The 14792-nt window shown below is 41.5% G+C and overlaps 1 protein-coding gene across 2 annotated transcripts in view; it reads left to right on the forward strand.

Moving 5' to 3' along the window:
* The window catches only part of LOC120477781 (phospholipid-transporting ATPase ABCA1), a 265488-nt gene that overhangs the window by 221627 nt on the left and 29069 nt on the right, over positions 1 to 14792 (forward strand). For both annotated transcript variants that reach the window (XM_039669594.2, XM_089126189.1), the window contains exons 43-46: positions 1693 to 1755; positions 2145 to 2251; positions 2870 to 3011; positions 5218 to 5352. In XM_039669594.2, the coding sequence (XP_039525528.2) occupies positions 1693 to 1755; positions 2145 to 2251; positions 2870 to 3011; positions 5218 to 5352 (447 nt within the window). The remainder of the gene's footprint in view (positions 1 to 1692; positions 1756 to 2144; positions 2252 to 2869; positions 3012 to 5217; positions 5353 to 14792) is intronic.

A 14792-nucleotide genomic window follows, 5' to 3' on the forward strand; every position in this document is an offset into this window, starting at 1 on the left:
AGCACTGAGCTAGACTGGCAGAGAGCAGCTGTCTCTACTCAAGAGACGCCGTTTATGTGACATGAATCACGTGCCGTTCTTGTCCCAGACATCTCAGACAGACTGAGTCCTCGTATTGAATGTTCCTGAAAGATTTTTCTTGGAGAACGCACAGTTTTCAACATACACACAGCTCAAGTAAAGCTCAAACAACAGTTTTTATGGATTTTTGCTTTTAAAACTCCATTGCTGCACTTTAAGTTGAAATTCTTTTCTGTGATGATGGACAGATGCGATTCACAGAATAACTTTTATATTGTTAGTAATATTTCAAGATGAACATTTACTGGAAGCAGTTTAGGTTTACTTATCCATGTATCATTTTTCCGAAAAATCATGTTCAAATGTTTGTCAAATAAGATCCATCAGTCTATTTGTTAATTACTCAATCATCTTTGTATTGCATTGCATTAAAGCTACAGCGCTTTGATAATCTATAATAATCTACTACTAATATATTATTTAATATGTCAGACTTAAAGGGTTAATATGTTCTTAGTAGTGCTGGCTGGGCAACAATTAATCACATCCAAAATAAAAGTTTCAGAGTACATGCAAATATTTCTTAAATATACATGCATTTATATATACAAACTCATTATACACAGTACACACACACACATTATGTAAACACAAACTTTTATTTTGGATGTGATTAATCGTTGCACATCACTAGTTCTTAAAGGATTATATGATGTTGTCTACACAGAGAACAGTTATATATTTACAAAACAAACAAAAAAATTGTACACTTTATTTCGACGGTCCACTTTAGACATTCTACTAACTATGCAACTTTGCAAATACATGTCAACTAACTCAAATTAGAATATTTGTATACTAGTAGTTTAGGTTTAGATGTCTGGGTTCGGGCAGAGAATGTCTAATTGAAGAGAATTGGCACTGGCTGGTTACTTCCGGTTTCTGAACTGGCTGCAGTAACACGTCTCTGTCCATGCGGGGGCGCTCGCGGTCGAGTGCAGAATGAATGGGAGTTTATGGGGTTTCACCCCCAGAAATCCACTTTTCTCAGGATGTAATTTTTTGTCTAGTAATCTGAAAGTTGTATTCAAAAGGGAGGGCTAAGATAATACACTCAGCTGAAAATTGCATTTTTAAGTTCACTTATCTGTTCTAAAAATCCGTTCAAAATGTGATGACGTCACACAATAGCAGAATGCTAGCGTGTTCCGGCCAACAACGACCTAACCTGTAAGAAATCGAAAGGACTTAAGTACTCGTTCATTCGACTTTTGGCCTATAATGTATATTGAACTTGCGGAATCAGAAATAAAATCTATGTTGATTCAACGACAAGCAGGTGAAAGAGACACATTTAGCCGTTTAGCTCCATAGACTCCCATTCATTCTGCACTCGCCCGTGATCACCTCCAGTGGAATTCTAATGGAACTGCAACTAAGATGATACACAATGGGGCTAATAGGAAGTGCCAAGGCTCTCCGTTAAACGGGCTCTGGTTCGGGTTAGTAGAATAAGTTTACGTAGATGCAGAGATACTTCTAGTTAGTAGAATGTCTAAAGTGGAACATCAAAATAAAGTGTTAACAAAAAATAAAGCTTTTAACAGGCATGATACGATTATACTTTGTGATTTTTTTTATTTTTTATTTATTTATTATTGTTTTCTTCAGATGTACCGTGTGAAGGCTACTCCAGCCGTGGATAAAATCTGTGTGGGTGTTCCTGCTGCAGAGGTAAATGACACTTATTTTAAGCACTAATAATAATCAGAAAGTGTCTAAATGAATTTCATTATTTTTTTAATAAGAGTATAATGCCAAAGGTCTTTAAATAACTTTAGCCTCTATAGACCTCGTGGAATTAGTTTTTGCAGATATGCATTTAATTTTTGGCAGCAATAAAAAAAAATGTACAACTGTCTTTTTCCCCTGATACCACCTGCCATCATCTATTATTAGCAAGAAACAAATATTGACTCATTGCTGTGCTGCTCAAAAAAAGCTTCTAATGTTGTTGAATATGTCAACACTGGCTTTTTTCATTGGGTTGTTGAAGTATTTATTTATTTTTTTTTTCTGTTAATGCATTTGTCACTAAATCATTGTGTTTGTTTGGTTTGCAGTGTTTTGGTTTGTTGGGGATAAATGGTGCAGGTAAAACTACAACTTTTAAAATGCTGACTGGAGACATCAGCCCCACAGCAGGAGATGCCTTCGTAAACAGATACAGGTACACTATATAAAAGCAATAGAAGTAATTGTATTATGTATTATGCGTAATTGGTCAGAGGAAAAGAGGTGCATATTCAAATATTTATTGTCAACCTCGGGAGGTCGAACTAAATATTACTGTGTATGAGTTTTATTTTCTAATCATTTTTTGACGAGCTTAACCTAAATTTATCATAAAATAATAAAAATCAAATAAATACATCAGAATGGGTAGCAGGGATGCAAATATAGGCCAAATTGAGTTCTCTCAGTTGAGTCTAGCTAGTTTGCCAAATGTTGGTTGTGATCAATTATATTTCCCATAAATTAAAGGGATAGTTCACTTAAAAATACATTTTTGGTATGTTTTAGCATACGTCAAGGGCATCCAAGTTGTTTTCACAGTATTTTTAATTTTGATATTTTTAGGTCAAACTGTTCATGTCTGTCAGTCATAATGCAGGTCTATGGACACCACCTCAAAGAACATGCATAGAGAAGTCCAAATTAAACATGATTTAACGCCTCGTAAATGTCAGTACACATTGATGGCTTAAGACAAGAAACGAGCGGTTTGTGTGAGAAAACGAACAGTTTTTATATCACAAGAAAAGTGATTTCTTGTTTAACTTTTCAGCATCCGCAGTGAAATGCAGTTGGTGCAGCAGAATATGGGTTACTGTCCGCAGTTCGATGCGATAGATGACCTTTTGACAGGAAGAGAACACCTGGAGTTCTACGCTCGACTCCGAGGGGTTCCGGAAAAGGAGGTTTCCATGGTAACACAGCCTGCGGTCATTGTTTTGCAGACCCTTAATCTTTGTATCTAAAATTCACTCTCTGTCCATGGACTCTTTCTCTCTCTTCTGTGTGTGTGTGTGTGGTTCATTATGTAGACCTTTCAGCAACAAAACCATCAAAAGTTTATTGTGTTTTTAATTTTCAGTATATTTCAGTATATTATCAAAAAACAAGTTTATTGTGTTTTTAATTTTCAGTATATTATACTGAATTATATTATTCTTTAGATTATATATATATAATTTATTATATTATATATAACATAATATTAAAATATTATTATACAATACTATTTTTATTAGATTATATATATTTCTAACAGTTAGTTCGGTTTTTGAATCTGATTGGGGCCTTCCAGGAGTGTGATTTATATCAGCGTTTAGAGTCACACAAGAGTCTTTTGTTTGGAGGCAGTGAACCTCAGTGGCTAATCATTTTCATGTTTGTGGGGCCTGCACGAAAAATACAACCTTTTTGGTGAAGAATTTACGGTAGAAATTGAAACTATAATGGGAGAAGAGTTTGACTATTTGTTTATTATTTTAATTGGCCAGAAACTGTTTTAGACCAGGATAAATACTTAATGAACACATAATACTAATGCATTTAACGTCCAATAAATATTGGTTTAAAGCAATTAATTATATTTATTTTATATAACTATTTACGCTTAAATTGTTAAAAAGCATGTAGAGTTACATTATCTAACTCTCAATCTTTACATATGAACAAATTAAACAATAGAATGTTGTTAATTACAGTAACAATGAATGAAGAACTCACTATTTGTATATAACCTGGGATCAGTAGTTTTCGAAAAAACTCTTTTGGCCAATGTTGATATTTGAAATTACCGAAACAAACACGCCCCTACCCCAAAATGATCTCGCCCCTAATTTGATAGCTCCACCCCACACTTTCATACACGACCGTAACCCAGGCAACGACTATGGCGGAATCTGCTGTATCTGCCAGACGAGGGTAACGTTAAGTGAAAGCAATGTGTTACTATGGTAATCCATGTCTAATGTGTTTTAGTTGTAATATGTGTTTTAACGCATCAATGGTTCAGCTCTGTTTCACGTTGAAGACGACCCTTAACACCCACAAAGTTATCATGATGATCAACTCAATAGCATGAGCACGTCAGTCATAGTAATGAATATATTACAACTATAACAAGATTAGGGGGTTATATCGATCACTAAGTGGGGAACCAAAGGAAATGAACATTAGGAGTATATTATCTTACTTTTCAGACACACTTTGGGAATCGACACTTCAAACAGACAGTGGAGGAGATAGCTGTCTTTTTCATAGCTAAATCAAACAACAATAATATCGCAAATGAAAAAAAAACAAGAAAAGATGAAAAACAAGCAATATGTTTCTGTGAAACAAATCTAAACAATGTTGCTCACCTATCAAGAAGAAATAAAGTAAACTCAGCATCCGATGTTATGCCTTTCCGGGCATATGTTATGCATGTAAGCTTCTCGGATGTTAACTCGAGTATTACCTCTTGTCTGATCGTAAGCCTTTTTTAATTTTAAGTTCCGCAGACATTTTTCTCTTTTGTTTTTTATCGGCCATCTCTCTTTCTTTAGTCATTTGGTTAATGTATGTTGCTGTGTGCACTAAGCGCTCTCTTTTACCCATCATCTGTACTGCTGATTGGTTACAAGTGTGTTTTGGTAGTCATTCTTCAACGTGTTTTTCAAAACTACTGTCCCAACTTTAATTTATTAACAATGTAGAGACTAAAATATGGAAACCTTGAATTAACTATAAAATAATATTTTTTAAGTACTTAAATACTGTATTGTTATTTTAAAGTGTTAAATGCAAAGAAAAAAATAAGAATTGCGAGTTTATATCTCTCAATTGTGATTTTCTAGCTTAAAACTCTGACTTTTTTTTTCTTGCAATTCTCAGAAATGATTTAAAAATGTACCTTTAATTTCATTATAGTTTTAGTTGGTTTCAACAATTGTTTCTTTCGTTTCAGTTAATGTTGTATTAGTATTGTCACATTTCATATTCCCATCTGTTGGTTTTTACTTTATTTCATGATATTTGGAGTTTTAAATTAATAGTTTTATCTTAGTTATAGTGTTGAATGGGCGGATGCTTATTTAAATGGATATATATGCAGTGATATTCTCTCTCTTTCTGTCTTTCAAGGTGGCTGAGTGGGGTGTTCAGAAGCTCGGCCTTGTAAAATACTCAGGGAAATCTGCAGGAACGTATAGCGGCGGCAACAAGCGCAAACTCTCCACTGCCATGGCTCTGATTGGCTGCCCTCCTCTAGTCTTCCTGGTAAGACAACGCTCATCACACACACACACCTGGCGCTAAAGATCAATTCACCGATCCACCAACATTCAGACAATCAGCACCGATTCATCTGAGTGGATTCAAGTCGATAAACGTGTCTATAGTTCCGTCTGCGCTCAAGCTGGGTTCTTGTGTTCAATCTTTCTATTTTTTGATTGTGAATCTATGTACATGTATCTACATTATTGAGTATCGTAGTGCCAATGGATACACAATACTTTTTATATTTTTGCTTTGTAACGCTTTTCTTATGTACTACTGTACACCCAAAGTGCTTTACAATCATATCGAGGGTCTCTCCTCAATAGGGGTTCGGATTTGACGTCACAGTTCGAAACGGTTCTGGAAAACCAGGGGAGATATAACTTTTTTTTATTATTAAACAGTAGGGCTGGGTATTGAGACAAATTTCACAGTTCGATTCGATTTCGATTCACAAACTTGCAATTCGATTCGATTTCGATTCGATTCAATATTGATTATTTTGGATATCAGTTACAATAAATGGCAATTTTTCTCAAGGGAATCAAATCTCTTAAATGCTGTAAACTATGGTCTATATATATAGTCTAGTTGTAGCCTACTAGGCTTCATTAGCCTAATATGAAGGTATTAATTATAAGTTTTTTGTAGCTATACAAACACTTAAATTACACTTTTATTTATTTTATAATAAGAAGATTATATGAAATATAAACATTTAAATGGTGGCTGTCATAAAAACTTGCCAGATTTATTCAAATATGCATTAAATATTGAAGAACACTAACGAGTTTATGTACGTTTTCTGAGGTAAATATGACGATACATGACATTGATTACAAGCTGTTTAACTGACGTCTTTCCACGGTTGAAACGCAGATTGAGCGAATCAATGTGACATGATACGGATTTAGATAAGTTGTACTCGATCTTTTAACACACTTTCAGACGCTCATTCTTGTTTATTTCGCGCTGTGACTGGTATTATTTACCCGGAAGAGAGATCAGCGCTGCTGCTTCTCTGGAGCTGCGTCAGAGCGATCTCACGCCACAGCGCCAAAACGGCAAAACGCTATTTATGTTTTTGAATTTCTAAAGAAAATGGACATAATTTGAAAATTGAGACTTTGTTTCATATCAATAGTAACAAAGGACAAAGATTATTGCGATTTGTTGGATGCGCGCAGCCGCGATACAATGTCTCATTCATTCAAATGAAACAACAGGATGACTAATCGATTCTTGAGATTTAAGAATCGATATCGGTTTGTAAAAATGAGAATCGATTAATATCGAGAAATCGATATTTATTACCCAGCCCTATTAAACAGTGGTTTACTGAGTTACTCAGTTATAATTAGTCATATAATCAGTAATACAGTAATACAATTTTACAGTAATACAATATTACAGTAATCTGTAAAATATATAGGGAGCCCAAACTGTTATCCTAAATTAAGTTGTTATTTATTCAGATATAGTAAACAACACTCAAATAATAAATTGTATGCAAACATTTAAAATGCACATAAAGCAGTTTTTGCATTAACTAACTTCTAAGTTTAATTATATGTTTTTACTCCAATTTGTTGTTGAAATATAATCATACACGGGCTGTCATTTTCATCAAGACAGATATTTTAAACATTTGTTAAATAATCAAAACATCACTAACAGGTTAAATAAAATATAATTAATATATACGTAGGCTACTGTTATGAACTGCTCCGAGACTGGGAGATGTAGATCCAAATGCAGCTTTATTAAGAATAGCCGTACAGGCAGGGTCGAGAATTGGCAGACAGGACAATGGAGAGTACACAATGGGAATCCAAGAAGCAGGCAGAGGTCAGGGCAGGCAGCAATAATCAAAATCCAAGAACAATCCAAAAGTCAAAAAAACAGAAAACAAACACAGAAAATGCTCAGAGATGCAGACAAACAGTACAACAAGACTTGTGAACCAGGTATATATAGACAGACAAACAGGATGATACACAGGTGAATGCTATCAGAGAACGAGGTACAGGTGAGTGTGATCAGTGAAGATGAGTCCGAGCAATGAGTTATGGGAAATGTAGTCTGAGAGTGATGCAAGACTAATCTGGAGTGCCTTCTGGTGGGTATCAAGGGCACTCCAGCTGGTGACCGTTACATAGCCCCCCCTTTAAGGAGCGGATTCCAGACGCTCCTCAAAATGTCCAGGAGGGAGGTGGAGCAGAGGCGGACCTGGGGGCGGGATGGAGGGCCAGGCCCGTGGAGCGGAAGAGGACCTGGAGACTGCGGCGGAGCTGGCTGTGGAGGCGACTGGTCGGAGCAGGCTGTGGAGGTGGCCAGGGCGGAGCTGGCTGTGCGGGAGGCCAAGGCAGTGGGAACCCCTCGGGTGCCCACGGCGGCGAAGACCCCTCGGGCGGCCACGGCGGCGAAGACCTCTCAGGACCAGACACCGGCTCAGGAACAGACACTACAACAGAAATGGTCACAAGGACAGATACAGACACAGAAACAAACACTGGATCGGGAGCAGACACTGGATCGGCCATCTTGTCCGGAGACACTGGATCGGCCATCTTGTCCGGAGACACTGGATCGGCCATCTTTGGATCGGCCATCTTGTCCGGAGACACTGGATCGGAGGTGGCCATCTTGTCCTTAAACAGTGGCTTGGAGGCGGTGACGTGAACAGTCTCTAAATTGGCAGAAGTAACATGAACAGTCTCTGAATATGCCATCTTCTCTATAGACACTGGCTTGGAGGCGGCCATCTTATCCGTAGACACTGGCTCGGAGGCGGCCATCTTGTGCGTAGACACTGGCTCGGAGGCGGCCATCTTGTGCGTAGACACTGGCTCGGAGGCGGCCATCTTGTCCGTAGACACTGGCTCGGAGGCGGCCATCTTGTCCGTAGACACTGGCTCGGAGACGTGAAGCGTCTCTGGCTCGGCAGAAGTGACGTGAACAGGCTCAGACTCGGCAGGGCTGACATGGAACTCAGGCTGGGCTGTCTCGGCAGGACGAGACTCTGGCTGGGCTGTCTCGGCGGGACGTGACTCTGGCTGGGCTGTCTCGGCGGGACGAGACTCTGGCTGGGCTGTCTCGGCGGGACGAGACTCTGGCTGGGCTGTCTCGGCGGGACGAGACTCTGGCTGGGCTGTCTCGGCGGGACGAGACTCTGGCTGGGCTGTCTCGGCGGGACGAGACTCTGGCTGGGCTGTCTCGGCGGGACGAGACTCTGGCTGGGCTGTCTCGGCGGGACGAGACTCTGGCTGGGCGGAAGTGACGTGAAGCGTCTCTGGCTCGGCAGAAGTGACTTGAAGCGTCTCTGGCTCGGCAGAAGTGACGTGAAGCGTCTCTGGCTCGGCAGAAGTGACTTGAAGCGTCTCTGGCTCGGCAGAAGTGACGTGAAGCGTCTCTGGCTCGGCAGAAGTGACGTGAAGCGTCTCTGGCTCGGCAGAAGTGACGTGAAGCGTCTCTGGCTCGGCAGAAGTGACTTGAAGCGTCTCTGGCTCGGCAGAAGTGACGTGAAGCGTCTCTTGCTCGGCAGAAGTGACGTGAAGCGTCTCTGGCTCGGCAGAGGTGACTTGAAGCGTCTCTGGCTCGGCAGAAGTGACGTGAAGCGTCTCTGGCTGGACGGTCTGGACGGTCTCTGGCTGGACGGGCTGGACGGTCTGGACGGTCTCTGGCTGGACGGGCTGGACGGTCTCTGGCTGGACGGGCTGGACGGTCTGGACGGTCTCTGGCTGGACGGTCTTCTTGGCCCTCCGAACTGACATCAGCGGCGGCTGTGTCACGGTGGACATCAGTCCTGGACACCCATAAACGGATGCCATGGCTGGCTTGACGGCTGAAGTAACGAGAAGATTCTCAGGCAGTGCGGTTGTGATAACCTCCTCCTCCACCTTCCCTACGGTGAAGGTGGATCCACAAAACTCCAGGACAAAGTCAATATACTGTGCCAGGGTCCAGCTGGGGTCTTCCTCTGGTAAATGTATCCTAATGTCCTGGTCTAGTTCACTCCAGAAACAATCTTTCATCATTGAATCATCGCCGGGAACAAGATGACTATAAAAAAGAAACTCCTCCACATACTCCTCAATGATGCGATTGCACTGATAAATACTACACAATTCTCTCAGCGGGTCCTGAATGGTACCTGTTAGACTCATGTTGGTCAATGGTGCTGCTGGATCTCAGTGTGGCGAAGTCTTCTGTTATGAACTGCTCCGAGACTGGGAGATGTACGTAGATCCAAATGCAGCTTTATTAAGAATAGTCGTACAGGCAGGGTCGAGAATTGGCAGACAGGACAATGGAGAGTACACAATGGGAATCCAAGAAGCAGGTAGAGGTCAGGGCAGGCAGCAAGAATCAAAATCCAAGAACAATCCAAAAGTCAAAAAACCAGAAAACAAACACAGAAAATGCTCAGAGATGCAGACAAACAGTACAACAAGACTTCGCCCGGATTGAACAAATGAACCAGGTATATATAGACAGACAAACAGGATGATACACAGGTGAATGCTATCAGAGAACGAGGTACAGGTGAGTGTGATCAGTGAAGATGAGTCCGAGCAATGAGTTATGGGAAATGTAGTCTGAGAGTGATACAAGACTAATCTGGAGTGCCTTCTGGTGGATATCAAGGGCACTCCAGCTGGTGACCGTTACAGCTACTATAGTGCATATATTTAGCGAAAGAGTTCATTTCTCTAGCTGACTAAGAAGCTGTGGACACTGAAAGACACTACGAAAGACAAATATGTGTACTATTACCATTTAATCAAATGTCGAGAAAGAAAAATTAGTTTTGTGACATAAGGTAAAGTGAAGTCAACCTCAACATTGAGCATGGGCTTGGTAGGGCAGCAAGGGGTGGAGTGCGTTCGGTACGCCATGAGAGGATGATTTTAGGGTTCGGTTTGAATATCGTTACTACCCAACTCCTCAACCACCACCAGTGTGTAACATCCACTTGGATGATTGCAGCCATAATTGCACCAATTCACGCACCACACGCCAGCTAGATGGAGAGGAGAAAGAGTGATCGAGCCAATAAAGTAGATGGGGTTTATTTGGAGACCATGATTGATCTGGGCCAATGCAAGAATTTGACCAAGACCAAGGGTTACACCACTACTCTTTACGAGAAGTGCTATGGGGTTTTTATTGACCACAGAGTCAAGACCTCTGTTTAACGTCTCATTTAAAGGACAGTGCTTGTTACAGTATAGTGTCCCCGTCACTATACTGGGGCATTAGGACCCGCACGGACCACAGGGTGAGCATCTCTTCCCGCAGAAACCTGGTTTTCTCAGGAGGTGTACTCCCATCCCTGTACTGTCCAGTCTCAACCAGCCTTGGGCCACTGGGGGATATAGCTTACTCTGCTTCTCATTTTTTTTGACTCCAAGTCCCCTTATTATTACAATAATATTCAAATGAATAGGGCATTTCAGAATGTTTGTAAACAATAGGCACCGCGATACTTCCGGGTGGCAGAACGCGAGCGGCTTCCATTGACTAACTGAAGAGATCCAGCCGGCAACTGAACAGTTACACAGTTAAAATCATTGTTGTTGATCAAAGTTGAATCTATGGCGAAAATATGTTGTGTTTGGGGTTGCGCCACCAGATATACAGCAAAAGGTGTAGGTTTTTTTAATGATTTCCTTCAGAAAAAAGTAAATCTATCCAGCAGAACCTGTGGGTGAGGAGGTTAAAGCGAGTGGACGTCGTCAAAAGTGCATGGCGTCTTCTAATTATGAGCCTGAGCCCGATTTAAACCCAACCATTTTAATACGTGGGTCGTTATATAACTGACGTTCTCAACTAACTTAGTTATTTCTATTACTTTCTATGTTACTTTCTTTTGAGCGGTGAGTAAATGCTTCTTCATCGTAAATGCTTCTGATTGGCCAATGCGTTCAATAAATCAACATATATGTCTGTGATTGGCTACATCGCTCATCGCTGCAGTCACGTTATAAAAAGAAACTCTGCCATGTAAGTCATTTCTATTTTGTTTTAGTTGTTCTTGTTGCTTTTCTGCAACAGATGAATACAAATGTATTAGTTTTTATTTGTTTTATTCATAGATATTTCTAGTTTGCGGGAGTCCCGCGAATCGTTTTATTCTCCTGCAATCCGCACACACAGAGTGCATTACCGCCCGCACTCGGCCATCAGATCTAGTCCCGCGCCGCGGTCTAGTGCGTTGGGAGTGCACGTCTCTAGATCAAAGAATCTAAGCTTTAATGATCATGTTACTATGTCCGAATTTCCACCACGTCTGTTTTTGAATCAACTGTTGAAATGTAGATTAGGCTTCTGCCAGCGGTGTGTCTCCCTCCATGCAATTTACTAGTGTTGCCATAGGGACGCTTCGGCTTTTGCCACCTGGAAGAACGTCTATTATTGTTGTGACATCATGGTGAATTGTCGTATAGGATGGGCAACTTTTTTCACATGTTTTCTACCCAACAAAAGGTTTTTAAAAGATTTTTCCAGTTGTTTGCGATTAACTTGATAATATTTATTCTCACATATTTTACCCCCAAAAAACCATTTTAAAACGTTTTTACAGTCATTCTTGATTTACTGGATAAGGATTTTTAGAAAATATATATTTGTCTCACAATTTTTACCCAAACACATATTTAGGAACTTGGCATGACTAGAAAAATATGGGAAGACAGTGAGATGAGATTTATTTGAAAGTGAAAATCCCAAAAAGAAAACCGAGCCGCAGAGACCGAAATCAAACAGAAGTTTTCAGACAGATCGGTTCAAAGGAGTAAAGCCTCCAACACAAATCAATAAAGCAGGTAAGAGATTCAGAATCAGAATCTGACTCGCAGTCAGAAAACAGGCTGACTCAGAAACTTTCAGACTAACATGGGAGTATAACACAATAGATAGACCACTGTTCCAAAAAATTGGGGTCGGTAAGATGAGACCCCAAATGTTTGAATGAGTGTGTATCGATACAAGGGAAACAGACACAACTTTTGATGAACAAGTGAGGTTGGTTAACCAAATTGGCAGCTACTTAAAGGTGCTAAATGTAACTTTTCTTCTAAAATGAATGCTTTTTTATTGCCTGTGTGTGAAGGGGTTGTAATCACACATTGCAATGATCCACTTGTCGGGTTTTGCTATTACCTCTGAAGGCCAGTATTCCTATTTCTATGTGAAGTCTCCGGGTCGGATTTTCTGCGAAATCCATCGGATGTGACGTGCATGCGCGCTCCCGAGCCTCTCTCCTTTTTATATGCAGTCTATGCGACGGCACTGCAGCTGATGACATGAGTCTGATAACACCAAAAAATGACCTGTCTCCAGCACAACACAGATTCAACACAAACTCCACATAAATATAAAAAACAAAACAAAACTTTATCTGCTGAAGCTCGTCAGGCCAAACGTGAATCGGAGTGTTTGAATTATGGAGTGACCTCCGCTATTTTTATTGTGATAAATTACAAGTTTGCAGATATGCTGAAATAATGGTAAACTGTAATGAAATAGCAAGGTAAACTACAACATGTATGAAACATGACATGAATACAAGCATAACAAAAAGTAGGTGCTTTTCTTTAGGATGTAACTTTCATTTTATGTACTTGATCTACTGTCTAACGTCACTCATTTCACTAATGTCATATTGTTTATAACGCACATTTCCAAACACGTTCAGTAGCCTACATGTTACTTCCTATGATCTTACTGTTATACCGAAATTGTTCAGTACGTTTTCGTTATCATATTATACATTCACCTATGTTGACAATGCTGATGTGAAAGATACATGAATAGTAAATAAAATACCTAATGCAAGATAACACCACAAATGTAAAGTTATCATTGTACGAGCATGGAGCATTAGTTCCCTTTCGAAGGGAACTCAACAATACGTCGAATGACGCTATGGGGAACGCCTCAGGCGTGACAGGTGTCTGAAATCAAATATCAACTCACAGTAATCAGGTTGACCGGCGACAGCCCGTGCATCATCAGCTTGAATGATGAGCGCGTCAATCTGGATGTATAAGAAGGGCGCCTTGAAACCGTGACAACATCTTTTCGTCTTCAGGGACTGTTTGTCTGTGTGATAGTATCAACGATTAAGCGCGCAGAGACGTGGAGAAACACTTTGCGCGAGTGTGCCGACTTGTGTCCAGATATTTGACACCGGAGGATTCACACGATCTGTGCGTGTTCTGCCTGAAAGAAGAGCATGTGCGGGAAGCTCTCGAGGGAGTTTTTTGCGCGAACTGAGAGTTTTCCTTTCAGAACTCTCTGCTCTCGTCTGACCCACTTCTCGAGGGAAGTGGGCGCGGCATCTGAACCCCGCGGTTCCGGTTCCCGCTCGGGCTGAGGCTCAGTGGCGGTTGAGCTCGTGGAGCTTTCAGATGGAGCTGGCAGATTATCGGGAGAGGGGCGTTAACCTCGCGGATGATCTACCAGCTGACGAGGGTGAGTTACAGATTAAATGTTGAACATCTAAGAAGAGAGAAAATGAGCGCTCTCTCTCTTTGGTGAATCTGTAACTGTTCTCTTTGGGCAGGGCAGGAGTTGGCTGTAATATATATATATATATATATATATATAGAAAAGGATGTCAGTTTGGTTGAGACCGAATCATTTCAGCCCTCCTGCCCAGTGTACGCTGAGCTGGTTGACATTATGGGGCGCGCCTCAGACAGATTGCTGTTGCAGTGGAGGCGCGTCTGGGAGGAACCCGCTCATGGTATTTTGGATGGCTGGTTCCTCCCCACCCATAAGCCACCAGCCCGGATGAGCCTTCCATTCGTTTCCGATCTCCACGCTGGGATCGAGAGGGTATGGAAGAATCCGTTCTCCTCACGTCTCTATCTGCATCAGCGGGCTAGTTTCGCTGCTGTGGAGGGAGCCGTGGAGAACGGATAAGTGTCGAGGCGTCCAGTGGACGAGACGTTGGCTAACTATCTCGTCTCTGGTTGGTCCTCTTCACTAAGAGCTCTGACCCTGTCATCCAAGCTGCTCAAGACATCTTCATGCTTGAATGACAGAGCGTACACGGCAGCAGGTCAGGCAGGTGCGGTTCTGCACGCCCTTGTGGTCCTCAGGCCTACCAGACCGATCTGTTGCGGGACTCCGGGCCACCAAGCAATCTGCTGTTCTGTCGGTGCTATGGTGGCCACGGAGAGACATCTGTGGGAGCTCCCACATACTGTGGTTGCCAGGTTACAGGCCTCACCAGGCCTTCCTGGTTATGAGCTCCCACTGATTGTGGTCACCGGGTTACAGGCCTCACCAGGCCTTCCTGGTTATGAGCTCCCATATGCTGTGGTCGCTGGGTTACAGGCTTCACCAGGCCTTCCTGGTTATGAGCTCCCACATACTGTGGTCGCCAGGTTAAAGGCCTCACCAGGCCTTCCTGGTTATGAGCTCCCACA

This window comes from Pimephales promelas, chromosome 1 (assembly GCF_988280905.1).
Source record: "Pimephales promelas chromosome 1, fPimPro1.hap1.1, whole genome shotgun sequence".
NCBI lineage: Eukaryota > Metazoa > Chordata > Actinopteri > Cypriniformes > Leuciscidae > Pimephales > Pimephales promelas.